At 36.1% G+C, this 12,232-nt stretch overlaps 2 protein-coding genes across 3 annotated transcripts; both read right to left on the bottom strand.

Annotated features, from left to right (window-relative positions):
* Positions 1-3,518: 3,518 nt before the first annotated feature.
* On the bottom strand, positions 3,519-4,169 carry LOC102667123 (uncharacterized). Its single transcript, XM_006588499.3, has one exon. The coding sequence runs from the start codon at positions 4,167-4,169 to the stop codon at positions 3,519-3,521; it is 651 nt and encodes a 216-aa protein (XP_006588562.1).
* Positions 4,170-5,136: 967 nt separating this feature from the next.
* LOC100305437 (NAK-like ser/thr protein kinase) lies at positions 5,137-12,230 on the bottom strand. 2 transcript variants are annotated; one of them, XM_006588307.3, is made up of 8 exons: positions 11,861-12,230; positions 11,453-11,788; positions 10,386-10,757; positions 7,594-7,803; positions 6,514-6,885; positions 6,133-6,376; positions 5,906-6,053; positions 5,137-5,798 (listed from the first exon to the last, which is right to left on the bottom strand). In XM_006588307.3, the coding sequence occupies exons 1-8, from the start codon at positions 11,892-11,894 to the stop codon at positions 5,421-5,423; spliced, it is 2,094 nt and encodes a 697-aa protein (XP_006588370.1). In that variant the 5' UTR covers positions 11,895-12,230; the 3' UTR covers positions 5,137-5,420. The 2 variants fall into 2 exon arrangements, with proteins under 2 accessions (XP_006588370.1, NP_001235388.1); NM_001248459.1 differs by lacking the exons at positions 11,453-11,788; positions 11,861-12,230 and having other exon boundaries at positions 5,421-5,798; positions 10,386-10,740.
* Positions 12,231-12,232: the final 2 nt, after the last annotated feature.

Genomic DNA, 12,232 nt, shown 5'->3' with positions numbered 1-12,232 from the left:
GTTTACATATATAAATTATAAATAAAAATCATAGGTTTAATAAAAATTTATATATGTAAACAAATTAATTGTTTGATTAAAATTAATTGTTACAAAATTTATTATGTAAGTTTATATGTGCATTAAATATATATTAAAATTTTTAATGTTATATATAGTGACATTAATTATTTTATAACATAATTAATTTATTAGTTCAATTGGTTAGAGCGTCATGCTAATAACATAAAAGTCACATGTTCAATTTTTGCATGTTCTATTAATTTGTAAAATATATTTTTGAAAAAAAGTTTAAAAAAAATCGTATGAGTCACTTACATTAAGGATTGTGAATTAGTAAGTTCATTATGAATTTTACAAATTCGCAATTTGTATCATTTACGAATTCGCAATTTGTATCAATTTCATGCAACGATAATTTTGAAAATTTTCATGTTGTGTTGGATGTAGCTCACATTTATCATTTTTGGTCCCAATTGTGGATCTTAGCTAGAGCTCAAGTTTTGTAGGAAATTTTGCATTGAATTACGGAACTCACATCTTTACGAGTTTAAATATGCAACAAATATATAGTGTTTGCTTTCATTATCAATAATAATAGTGTTAATCATTAAAGGTGGGTTTCATTTGGATTGTACAATTTTTACAGTTTACGGAGCAAGAAATTATCATGCTTCATTTCTCTCATTTTTTATTTTTATCCTTATAGTTTAGGTTGTGTTATTTTGGTTTTTAATTTTTTTTAGCTAATTAAGTTTATTTTTTAAAAAATTCTATTAATTTTTTATCTAAAATTTTAAATTCATAACTTTCATTTAAAAAATTTATAAATTGAATTTAGTTTCTTTTAAAAACTCCACAATTGATGCATCGAATTTTATTTAAAAGTAAAAATAATACAAAGTTTCTTCTTTTCAAATTCTAAGTTTTCATTAAATTTCCTGTTTTTGAAATTTAAATTATTTTATATTTCAATTTCATAAATTTCTAAATATTTGGATAAAGAAATAATAACGAAAATTTTAGACAAAAAATAACAGGGATTAAATTTGTTTGATTTAAAATGTAAGGAACTTAATAAGTTTTTTTAAAAATGGAGTTGTTAAAATTGTATATAATTCAAATTAAATGAACTATAAAGTGTAATGAATTTTATTTTCAGAGAAAAGTAGGAAGTGTGTATTTTACACTTGATTTCTTGTGAGTTATAAAATTATTGCACATAATAATTACTGTCACACAGGAAAAATATTAATTGCTGTCTTTTGTATGAAGAAAACTAGAAATTAATTTTGATAATTAAAAATTAGCTTTCTAAGTAGGTATTATTAAAATCAATAATTTTTAGTTACATAGCAATATATATATAAGTGTACAAAAATCTTTAACACTGTACCTCCTAAATTTTGTTAACCACGCGGACCTGCTCGCCATAAAATGTTGGCTCGTCATTTTATCTCAAATAACAAAGTTATTGTCACAAAAGAACCAGGATGGTCGGTAGTTGAAGTTCAAATGGCCTGAGCAATTGTTGTAGCCAAGGTAGTTCACTAGTAAGACATGCCAAGGATATGTACTCTACTTCTGCAGAAAATTAAGCCACATTAGTTTTTTTTTTTTTTTTACTTTCAAGAAACTAAGGGAGCACCAAGGAAAATGCAAAATCAATTCTAGATTTTCGAGTTACCTACTTAACAGTTACCTCAATCATCATCTACATATATAGATAGTGATTTTGGTAGAGGAATGAGCAGGACATAGGTTTCTTGGCTAGGAGAAATCTTGAGGGATGCTATATATAAAACACATTGAACAACTTGCAAGTGTGAAGTCTTCGAATTACACATGAATTAACTAAGTTGTTGATAACATACTTGATGTTAGATCTTGAAATGGTGAAATACATCAATCTGCCAAGTAATCTAGTGGACTAAGAAGGGTAAGACAAAACATGACGCAAACGCTTGATTTGGATCGTTTCAGATGCAAATTCAAGAACTATTATTGTTGACTTTCCAAGAACACAAGAATAGAAAACAAAAAAGATGGAGAAGATAAAGAAGATGAATAGAATGACGTCAGGATCCGCGGAGAATTGATAAACTAGAGGAGGATTCGTCACAAAGAAATAGTTTCTTTGATAAGAATCAATTTGATTTTTAATCAAAAACTAATAAAGAGACTAAAGTTCTCTCTAAACACAAGCTTAATTTCAATTATGCGAAAGTCCCTACAATTAGAAGTTTATGAGTATTTATAGAACTAGACTTAAAAGATAACTAAGCCTTTAATAACCCCTTAAATATAAGACTTATTTACATCAAACTCAAGTTAAACTTATTTACACAAGTAAACAAGAGTTTCATAAATTATCGCTGAAGGTTTACGCTAAATTAGACATTCGCACTAAATCCAATTTCTCCTCGGATTGAAATTGCGCTAAGCCAGACATTCACACTAAGTCCAATTGTTGGAATTACGCTTAGCGAGTTGTTCAACAATTTTCAATTTTTAACGTACTTCAATTCAGCACCTTGTGATTTCCTCCTTCCTTGTCTTTGATGAGTAGTTCATCTTGATCTTCTTGACCATCTCTTCTTATAGAAACTTGACTTTGAACCTTGTCATTGGATCCTTCAAGTCATGAAATGCTTCTAGGTCTTTATGTTCTTTGGATAGCCCTCTATCACAACATCTCCATCAATTAATGTCATTAATTAAGTTTTGTATTAGGATCCATTGGCAAGGAAGCAAGCTAGGCAGAAGCAAAACGTGTCTTTTAGCAACTCAATATATTTCCAATTTGGCAAAGGTGATTGCCTACTGTTTATGATTTTTTTTTTTTATTTTAGTGAAAAAAAATAGATGATGAAAATGGGTTAAAGGTTTGAATCCCTCTAAAATCTTCATTCTTTAATTTCATCCAACCAATAAAACCATGAACATTTTACACGGTATTGCTTCCAGCATTCATGCTGAACTCTTGGCCATTTTGCATGGCTTCAGTATGGTTTAGGACCATCACAAGAAATCGACGACGTTCTGCACAGATTATTTATGTAGTACGTTATTAGAAAAATCAATAATCAATCCTTATACTTAAATTTTGTACGTAATGAACTGATATTTATAGCCCGTGGAAGAGGGATTAACTAGGCTTTTGCAGGTAAATGATAGTATAATTTAAATATTATTATATGTTATCCAAAATTTCAAAACAGAAACGTGCTCGATCTAGTTGAGAACCTTGATGACCTCGATCGGCCGGATGCTTCATACATACTCGGTGTTTTTTTTCTTGTTATATTTAAAACCAGAAAAAATGATGATCAAAACACACATATATATATTAACCAAGATAACAGTATTGTCTCATTAACAACAAACTATGCTGCATGCATGCACATGCACATAGACGCAGTTATTAATCAACGTGTGTGTTTAATAATAATAATATAACAATAAATCACCTAATATTCTCTCATCCTCTCTGTCTCCAACATCTACATAGATTAATTTTACATCTTGTGCTTGTGAACAATGGCATCCATGACGGCGAGGCAGTTGCTGGTCAACTGGAACAGCTTGGTGATGTCTTCAGGGAAGGGAATGTGGACGCCGGGAGACTCGGTGAAAGCGTCATCGCAGGCGCTTTTGTACGAAAGCACAGAGCTGAGCTTGTACCGAGCATCCACCACGTTCTGCTGCCGCACCAAATCCACGCCCTCCTTCATGCTATCCACCATGTCATCGTACTGCGACTGGCAAATGCCCAGCGCGTCAATGGCCTTCTTCTCAGTGGCCGGGTTGTCCAGCATCTTCTTGATGTTCCCGCCGATCTCCTTCGCCTTCTCCATGCTCGCGTTGATCTCCATCTCCAGAGCCTTCAACGGGTCGAATTCGCCGGCTAGGTATGGTGCAATAGTTTCGGCGCAAAGGGCGGCGTGCTCGGTGCCGCTGCAGAATTTAAGGATCTCTGGACTGAATTGCTTGGCGTTTTTGGCCACAAGGTTGGCCAAGAGTCGGATGCCAGAGGCTTTGGGTTGGACGGTCGGGGCTTGGCTGGGAGCGAGTTCGAAGACGCGAGTTGAGGGGACGGCCGTGATGGATAGGAGGAGGCAGGAGAGGGTCCCGATGAAGAGAATGGTGGTTTTGTTGAATTGATCCATTGTCTCTTCTCCTTCGAAGAGTAGAGACAAGGAACAAACTCGAGCAGTGTTCTGCTCCGAAGTGTGGGAACGGGCTTTTATAATTTTATTGGTAGTGATTATCCACTCAAATTTTGATATGGTTTAGTTGTTGATTATGGGTACTATTCCTGTTGATTGAATGTCACCCACACGTACTTTTGTTCATGCATAAATAGAAAGGGAAAAGTTGTTGACCAGGTAAAAATTAGTGAAATGGGTTGTATGTTTCCTTCTATGCCCGAACAGAATGCCAACTAAAAAAGAGAGGAACCAAAATGAAGGGGTTTGAAATACTATCGAAATTTGCCTATGGGCTATAACTTTACTAAATTTTTAATTATTTATTTGTGATTTAAAACTTTGAAATTAAATCTTTAATGACTAACACCCTTAAAAAGTTAAAATTTCATTAAATTATACTACTACTTACAACATGATATGATGACATATTGGTGAATCCCAAACCAGGTATCCTTCGCCATGTAGTAGCGAGAAATGGGACATTATGGATCGCCTTATCTCAAAAGGCATGGTCATTACACTAAAACAGGAGCTCATCATGTCTAGTAACTAGACTAATGATGTGTCCCTTGTTTTTTACTCAGTGGAAAGTAAACAAACAACAGACACAAATCGCAGCTAACGCAGAAAAGTAACCCCCATGGTGTCATCTTGGGATCCACCCAAGCTTCATGGGATCAATACTATCCACTCCTTTCTAAGCCAAAAATTCAACAGGGGCGTTGGCTTTTCGCTGAATCATAGAGAACATGACTTGCTATTGGTTGTTAACAATACTATGCGTCCTTGAATATGATGATGATAGTGAAGCTATGCAGATATATATATATATATATATATATATATATATATATATATATATATATATATATATATATATATATATATATATATATTTTAATTAAGAAAGCTTTTGAAGCCAATCTGGAAAAACAAACTAGAATACACATATATACAAAATTTCATCCACACGAGGAAACACTGTCTCCTAGGATGGTGGTTTACCGAGGAGGATGGCAAAAAGCGACCACAGAAGAATCCCCTCTGTAACCAGCAACAACACCAAAAAAACCTTCAATCACTTGCAAGAAAACACCACCAATTATGGTTCCACCTTCAGCTGTGTGAAGGAAAATTTCTCTAAATTATGGTGTGAAAAGTGAAAACCTTTGGGTGCATATTCGTGGTTAGCTTGCTTTCCAAGTACTTTCATCGTCCTTCATGAAGATCTTCAGAGAAAACAGCTGTTCTCGAAATGTTGTCATAGTCAAAGGTACTTAGACCAGAGTAAGGACCTGAAGAAAACATTGAAGACGTCCCATCAGACTCGTAAGTGGTAGAGGACTGTCTCAGGTTGGGCCGTGTATTGGATGAGGCTAACACAGGATCATGAGATTCTGTGATCCGCTGCACCATTTTAAGTGATTGTACCACTTCACCCATTGTAGGTCGTTGGCTTGCTTCAGGAGCAACACAGGCTGCAGCAATTGTGCAAACACGTACAAAATCTTCCTTTGGGTACCTTCCCCCAAGCCTTGGATCGGCAAGTTCTTCCAACCGGTCCTTATCTCTAAGAATTGGCCTTGCCTGAAAAGAATAGCCCAGTAAATTATTGTCTATCTATCTCATGTAAAACTCCAAATGGAAATTTTGAACTTAATGAGAATGTGTAAGTGTCTAGGCATGAATCTAACCCAAGTAACAAGGTTTTCTTGTCCAGATGGCTGTGACATATCCACTGGTTTCCTTCCGGTCAACAGTTCCAGCAAGACAACCCCGTAGCTATAAACGTCGCTTTTAACAAGTAGGTGTCCGGTCATGGCATACTCGGGCGCTACATACCTACATAACAGTTTCATTTCATCTTAAATCAAAATTAAATGAAAATAACAGGTATAAGAAATAATAGAATGAAACTAACCCAAATGTTCCCATGACTCTAGTAGATAGATAATTAGCCCTGCCTTCGGGTGCCTGTTTAGCTAGACCGAAATCTGCAACTTTAGCATGAAAGTTGTTTTCAAGCAATATGTTTGATGCCTTGAAATCTCTGTGTATAACACAGGGCTGTGAATCTTCATGCAGGTATGCAAGTCCTCTTGCAGCATCAAGGGCGATCTTCATTCTAGTGTCCCAATCCAAGGGGCAATTTATTCCCAGGGGACCTAGGAAAAACCAAGGCCAATTTCAATTAAGCATAATAAAATAGTTTCTGAACCAACATTATTGTAAACTTGGAAGAAGAAAAACATGTAATTTCAAGATTACAGAGCTGGTGCCATCATTTGAGAAATTATATTACCATGAAGCCAGGCCTCCAAGCTTCCATTTGCGACAAGCTCATAGCAAAGTAGATTTTGTGATGAGTCGCGATTGCTATAGTATCCCACTAGTTTTACAAGGTTACGATGATGCAACCGACTAAGCATCTCAACCTCAACTAAAAATTCTTTATCACCTTGTTGCCCTCCACTGGTAAGTCTCTTAATTGCAACAGCAGTTCCATCATTTAAGACACCTTTAAAAACTCTACCAAAACCTCCTTCTCCAAGTACACTTGCTGGTTCAAAATTATTTGTTGCTTCTTTAAGTTCTTCGTAAGCAATAAAGCGGGTACTGGTTGGGTGGGGAAGAGACCCAACAGCAGGAACTGCACTTTCAATCCTTGAATTTTCTGTAGAAAGGAGAGCAAACCTTAGTAGCAGGCCTAGAAGACAATATACCAAAGCAACAGTCAACAGATAAGAGCAACCATCCTTTCAATCTGGGTTCATCAATGGACAGCATCTTATTTCTCCATAAATATTAAATATACATTTTGAATCTCATGCATTTCTACCTTTCAATAGCTGAAAACGTCAAGTCAAGTTAGGTTGAAATCCTGAAGAGTTTAAGTTCTCAATAAGGTAAAAAGGGCCTTTGCTATTTTCCTCCAAACAGATTTATAACTACGTGAAAACTGGAAACCATCACTACACCAGTAGCATAACTATTCTTCATTCAGTTGATAAAAGTGTATATTATATCAAGTTTCACAATCAATGATCACATTTCACAATATATTAGTAGACATCCATATTGAATTCCAATAAATATTTTTTGGAGCAATTTATAATCCACTCCGAAAATACTCATCCTAAACAATTGCAATTAATTTAGTCCAGAGAACTTCTCTCCTTGTTTCTGTGTCATGAGAAAATTTTCATTGAAGGGAACCCAAGTTGCCCTCCTTTAATGGCTATACTTATTGCCTATACAATATCCAAACATAAAAAGGTGGCAAAAAATAATCCACAGCAGCTTTCACCTTTACTAGGTGGTTATAGAGAATGCAAAAAAGAAAAAGAAAAAGTAATAGGGATTTTGAAATAGAAATATTTACCAGTTTCTGTGGGAGGTGTTTTTGTTTTTGGCCTCATTGTGCATAAGCAAAGTATAAGTACACATACAATGGAAATGAAGAGTACGCCAGTGACAATTCCAAGAATAATAAGCAAGTTTGAATGCCTTCCCCCGTCTGAAGTACTCGATAATGTAGTTGTAGGTGCTCGTCTCTTGGGAGCTTTCGTTGGTGATGTAGCAATTGTAGGAGCTGCATTAGAATTTAGAATACAAAGATGTTATTATATATAAATGCATAGATATTCATTCTTAACACCCCCCATGAAGATTGAAGAGGCAGTTGTTAGTAATTCCTCTTCCACCGGATCGAATGCAGTAACCACAGAAAAATATCTAGTACTATGTTAGATTACAACTAAAAAGTTTAAGAAAACTAGATGTAGTTCTGTTCAGTACATCTTCTAAAGCCTCGAGAGAGACCAAAGAAACTAGGAGTATTGTACAATGTTGCTATAAGATGGGATATCACATTAAATGTGTAGCAAAAATGTAGCAACAAGACAACAAGGAAGACTAACATACAGGCTTATCCAACTTCAAAGGCTAGCTCATAAGATAAGGATTGTCCAAGCCTTTATAAGCTCTACTTTGGTCATATCTATAGTCGATGTGGGATCTCAACACACCGTCCTCATGCCTAGGATTGGACTATTTGTAATGTGGATATTTTAAGACTTTTTTTTTATATTGCACTAGGAAAGCCACAGGAACAGGTAGATTGCACCGGGAGGAAAGCCACAGAGTTAGGTAGATTTTTGGATCCATGATAAGCTCTAATACCATCTTAAATTTTGGCCAGGTCTAACTCAACCTAAAAAACTGGCTTATGAGGTGAAGAATGCCCAAATCTTATAAGCTCTACTTTGGCCATATTTACAATCAATATGCAAACCACAAACATAGATACCTAAACAGTACAATGTCACATATTAGCAATATACAAACAACTATCCAAATTTGCATTTCACAATTGACAATGTAGCTGAAAACTTTCCTAGGCATCAAAATTATATGATTTTTGTTTGTAGGTACAATACAAAATGAATCAAGAAACATCAAAACATAACAACTATCAGAAGGAATGAGCAATCAATAGATTAGTTCCTTTAGCATCAACATATCTTTCTCGTCCTTTTCTCACCAGTCACCACTTAGCAGCAACATTGGAAAAATGAAAAACAAATGGACATGAAATCTATATACATTAAAACAATAGCATGGAAGTAGTTAAAACAGTAAGATTTTTTATTTACATAATGATAACTGCTAAATAATTGTATTTTGAGATAGAAAATAAGGCAACATTGTCTTTAAAAATAATTATTTAGCAGTTATTTGCGCTTAAATATTAAAGAATTGATGTTTTGTTGAATTTTGGCTACAGATATAAAAACTGGAGGTGTAACAAGCAAAAAGGCCAGAAAAATTGAAGAAAAGAAGAAAATCTGAAGCAGGCCCAGTCCAATACGCGCTAAGCCCATGATCCAACAGAAGCGCGCGCTAAGCCTGCAACACGCGCGCTAAGCCTGCGATCTAACAGAAGCGCGCGCTAAGCCTGCAACACGCGCGTTAAGCCCGCGATCTAACAGAAGTACGTGCTAAGCCTGCAACATAAGCGCTAAGCGCGCGATCTACACGCGCTGAGCGAGGGGGTGTCGCGCTGAGCGCGTCTACGAAGGCCCAAAGCCCACTGCAACAGCTATAAATAGAGAGCCAGTTTAAGGGACAGAAGACACCACAGCAGAACCCCCTCTCCTAGGGGTTTCATTTACTCTCTTCCTTTCACCCCCTTCTCATTGTAAAGCCCATGGCCATGAGTGGCTAAACCCTTAGTTAGGGTCTGGCAGGCCTAGGAGCCAATGTGATGTATGATGTACTCTTCACTATTTATCAATGCAATACCAGGTTTTTCTTTCCTATTTTCTTTTCTGTTTTTACCTTGCATACTCATCTTTATATTCTGTTAGGGGTTGGTTAGATGCTCGGGAGAGGGTAACTTCTAAATAAGATTTAAAGAGTTTTAGGGGTTAGACGCTCGGGAGAGGATAACTTCTAATAGAACAAGAAGAAAAGATATCATAATAAAATCATTGCTAGGCATAGAGTGATTGCATTATGCCCATGCGTCAAAGCAAACATCTAGAATTAGAACTTCATGCATTTTATCTAATGAGTCTTTGCAAAGGCATTTGGGGGATAAATAGGTAAAATAGGCTTGTCATCGTGAGGCATCAGGGGCAAGTAAATGAATAGATGTGGGTGAGATAGAATCACCTGAATTGGTAAAGAAAAAATCATAAACTCATACATCCTAGGCAGGCAAGTCAGTTTCCAATGTTATCTTATCTTCTTGACTTTATCTTTTTCTTTTATTTTAAATTTTAAAAATCTTTTATCTTATCTTATCTATTATCTTTATCTTTTATTTTAAATTTCTTTCATCTTATCTTATCTATTATCTTTATCTTTTATTTTAAATTTTAAATTTCTTATCTCTTGCTTTTGAATTGGGTTTGCATTAATCTAAGTACAAACAAAGTCCCTGTGGATTCGGACTTCCGAGAAGTTTATTACTTGTAAAGATTTGGTACACTTGCCAATGAGTTAACACATAACATTACAAAGGTTTTGATACCTTGTGCAAATAAACATTAGATGTGTAATTTTTACACAATAATCATTTTACAGTCACTGTTAGTTTCAATTATTAAGAACACCAAAGCATCATGATTTGCAATGTCATATTTCAGAATTTTAAAGTTCTGAACTTACCCGGAGAAGGAGGTGAAGGTTTAAACCAGGTTACATTGATTACTTTGTAGTCACCCACGAATCTGCGGTCTAGTTGAACCTTATGCAGTAAAAGCGATGAGTTTATTTTAGCTGCTTCCTCAGCCGAGAAACTGACCCCTTTATGTGGAGTGATATCCACCGATATATTCAATGTTGATAAGCTGAGTAGATAAAATTTAATAATTTCAATTTGTGTAGTCTGCAGCTCAAGTTGGGTGGCCAAACCATTGAGAAAAGCATTCCAGTTGGAGTTTTGAGAGACATTCAAAAGAAGCAGGTCTATCTTTATGGGATAAGCACAGTGGCAAACCTCACTGCCACGTTTCCACACCATGTCTTGTTTGCAACAATCTGGCACAACACAGAGAGATAATGCCTTACTTTGAAACTAATTCACCAATTAAAATTTAAAAAAGCACATTACAATTCAAGTAACACACAATAGCATTAGAACTGAGCAAACCCCCATTTTAGGAGACGCTGGCATAGTAATTCCTCAAATTAGTAAAATATCAAATAAATCCCTTAAACTGACATTGCTATTATTTTAGTCCCTGAAATGCACAATTTATCATCATTATAGTCCCTAAATTTTATAACTTAGTCTGTGTTCGGTTTATGGTTTGCACGAATTCCAAGTCAGTTGAACGAAGAAGTATGGATTGAGATGAACGTCCGTCCGTCTGTTTGTGTTGAACGGAAATCCAAATACACCCTTTGTAGTTAGCATCATTATAGTTCTTAACAAAGCTAACGACAGAGACTAATGTCACTGACGGATTTTAATTTCTGGATTTTTTTTTTTCAAGATAGGTGTAACAACATGAGTACTTCTCGGAAGGTTATCTATCCTAGTATTACTATCGTCCAAACAAGCTTCCGGTTCGATCCAGTGGTATGATTGCATTTGCATCTATATCAGGAATTCATTTAATAACATTTTTCTAATTTCATAAACTAATACTATAACAATGGTCGGTAAAATCAGGGACTAAAGTGGGGTTTCCTCCATTAGAAATGTATTTTTTTTCCTCTTCTTTTCTTACCGGAAACATAAGGGGACAATGGTGGCTGAGCGAGAGCAGAAGGAATAGCATCAGCAATGGGATGCATAGGGGCAATATTCTTAAACCCAGAAACCGGAGGATGTTGTAATTCTCCTCTCCCTTTGGTGAAATTGGCGCGTGACGGAAACGGTGCAGGCAAATGCTTCAACCCATGAGCATTTACCGGCAGTGGCAGATCATCAACAGCAACAACAGGTGCTGCAGCAGGAGACAAAGAAGGTGGTGCTTCCAGCTGCAGTGCTCTTCCACACACACCATAATCAACCACAAACCAAACCATGCAAGATAACAACACAAGCCACCATTTCAATCCACCTGCATTATTTGCAAAAATGTCAAACAAACCCAACCTAACCAAAATAAAATAATTTAAGACCTATCATTAACCAGATAAAGAGGTGGAAGCGGCGAGCAGCGACATCAGCGACGCCAGGGACGGTCCAGATCAGATCTACGGGGGGAGGGATAAAATCAACGGCGGGGAGGGAGTGAAGTGGGACTCGGAGTGGAGAAGGTGGGCATAACTGAGTTGAATCGGAGGTGTTACTGTTAGCGGTGGTGGCCTGAGGGAGAAGATTTGGTTTGGTTTTTGGGGTTAGGGGGAAAAATGCGTGTGTGTGTTTTTTATGAGGGAGGCCTTAATTGTGGAGCGGGGCCACAAGGTGGTGGCCACCGTTAACGGAAATAAGAACGACATTAACGGTAAGGTAACGGTAAGAGCTTAAAGGGACAGGTAGCTCTCCAAAAACATTACATAAG

The sequence above is a fragment of the Glycine max genome, chromosome 10 (assembly GCF_000004515.6).
Source record: "Glycine max cultivar Williams 82 chromosome 10, Glycine_max_v4.0, whole genome shotgun sequence".
Lineage (NCBI taxonomy): Eukaryota > Viridiplantae > Streptophyta > Magnoliopsida > Fabales > Fabaceae > Glycine > Glycine max.
Note: the sequence above shows the minus strand (reverse complement) of the source record. Positions and strands in the feature narration are given on the sequence as shown.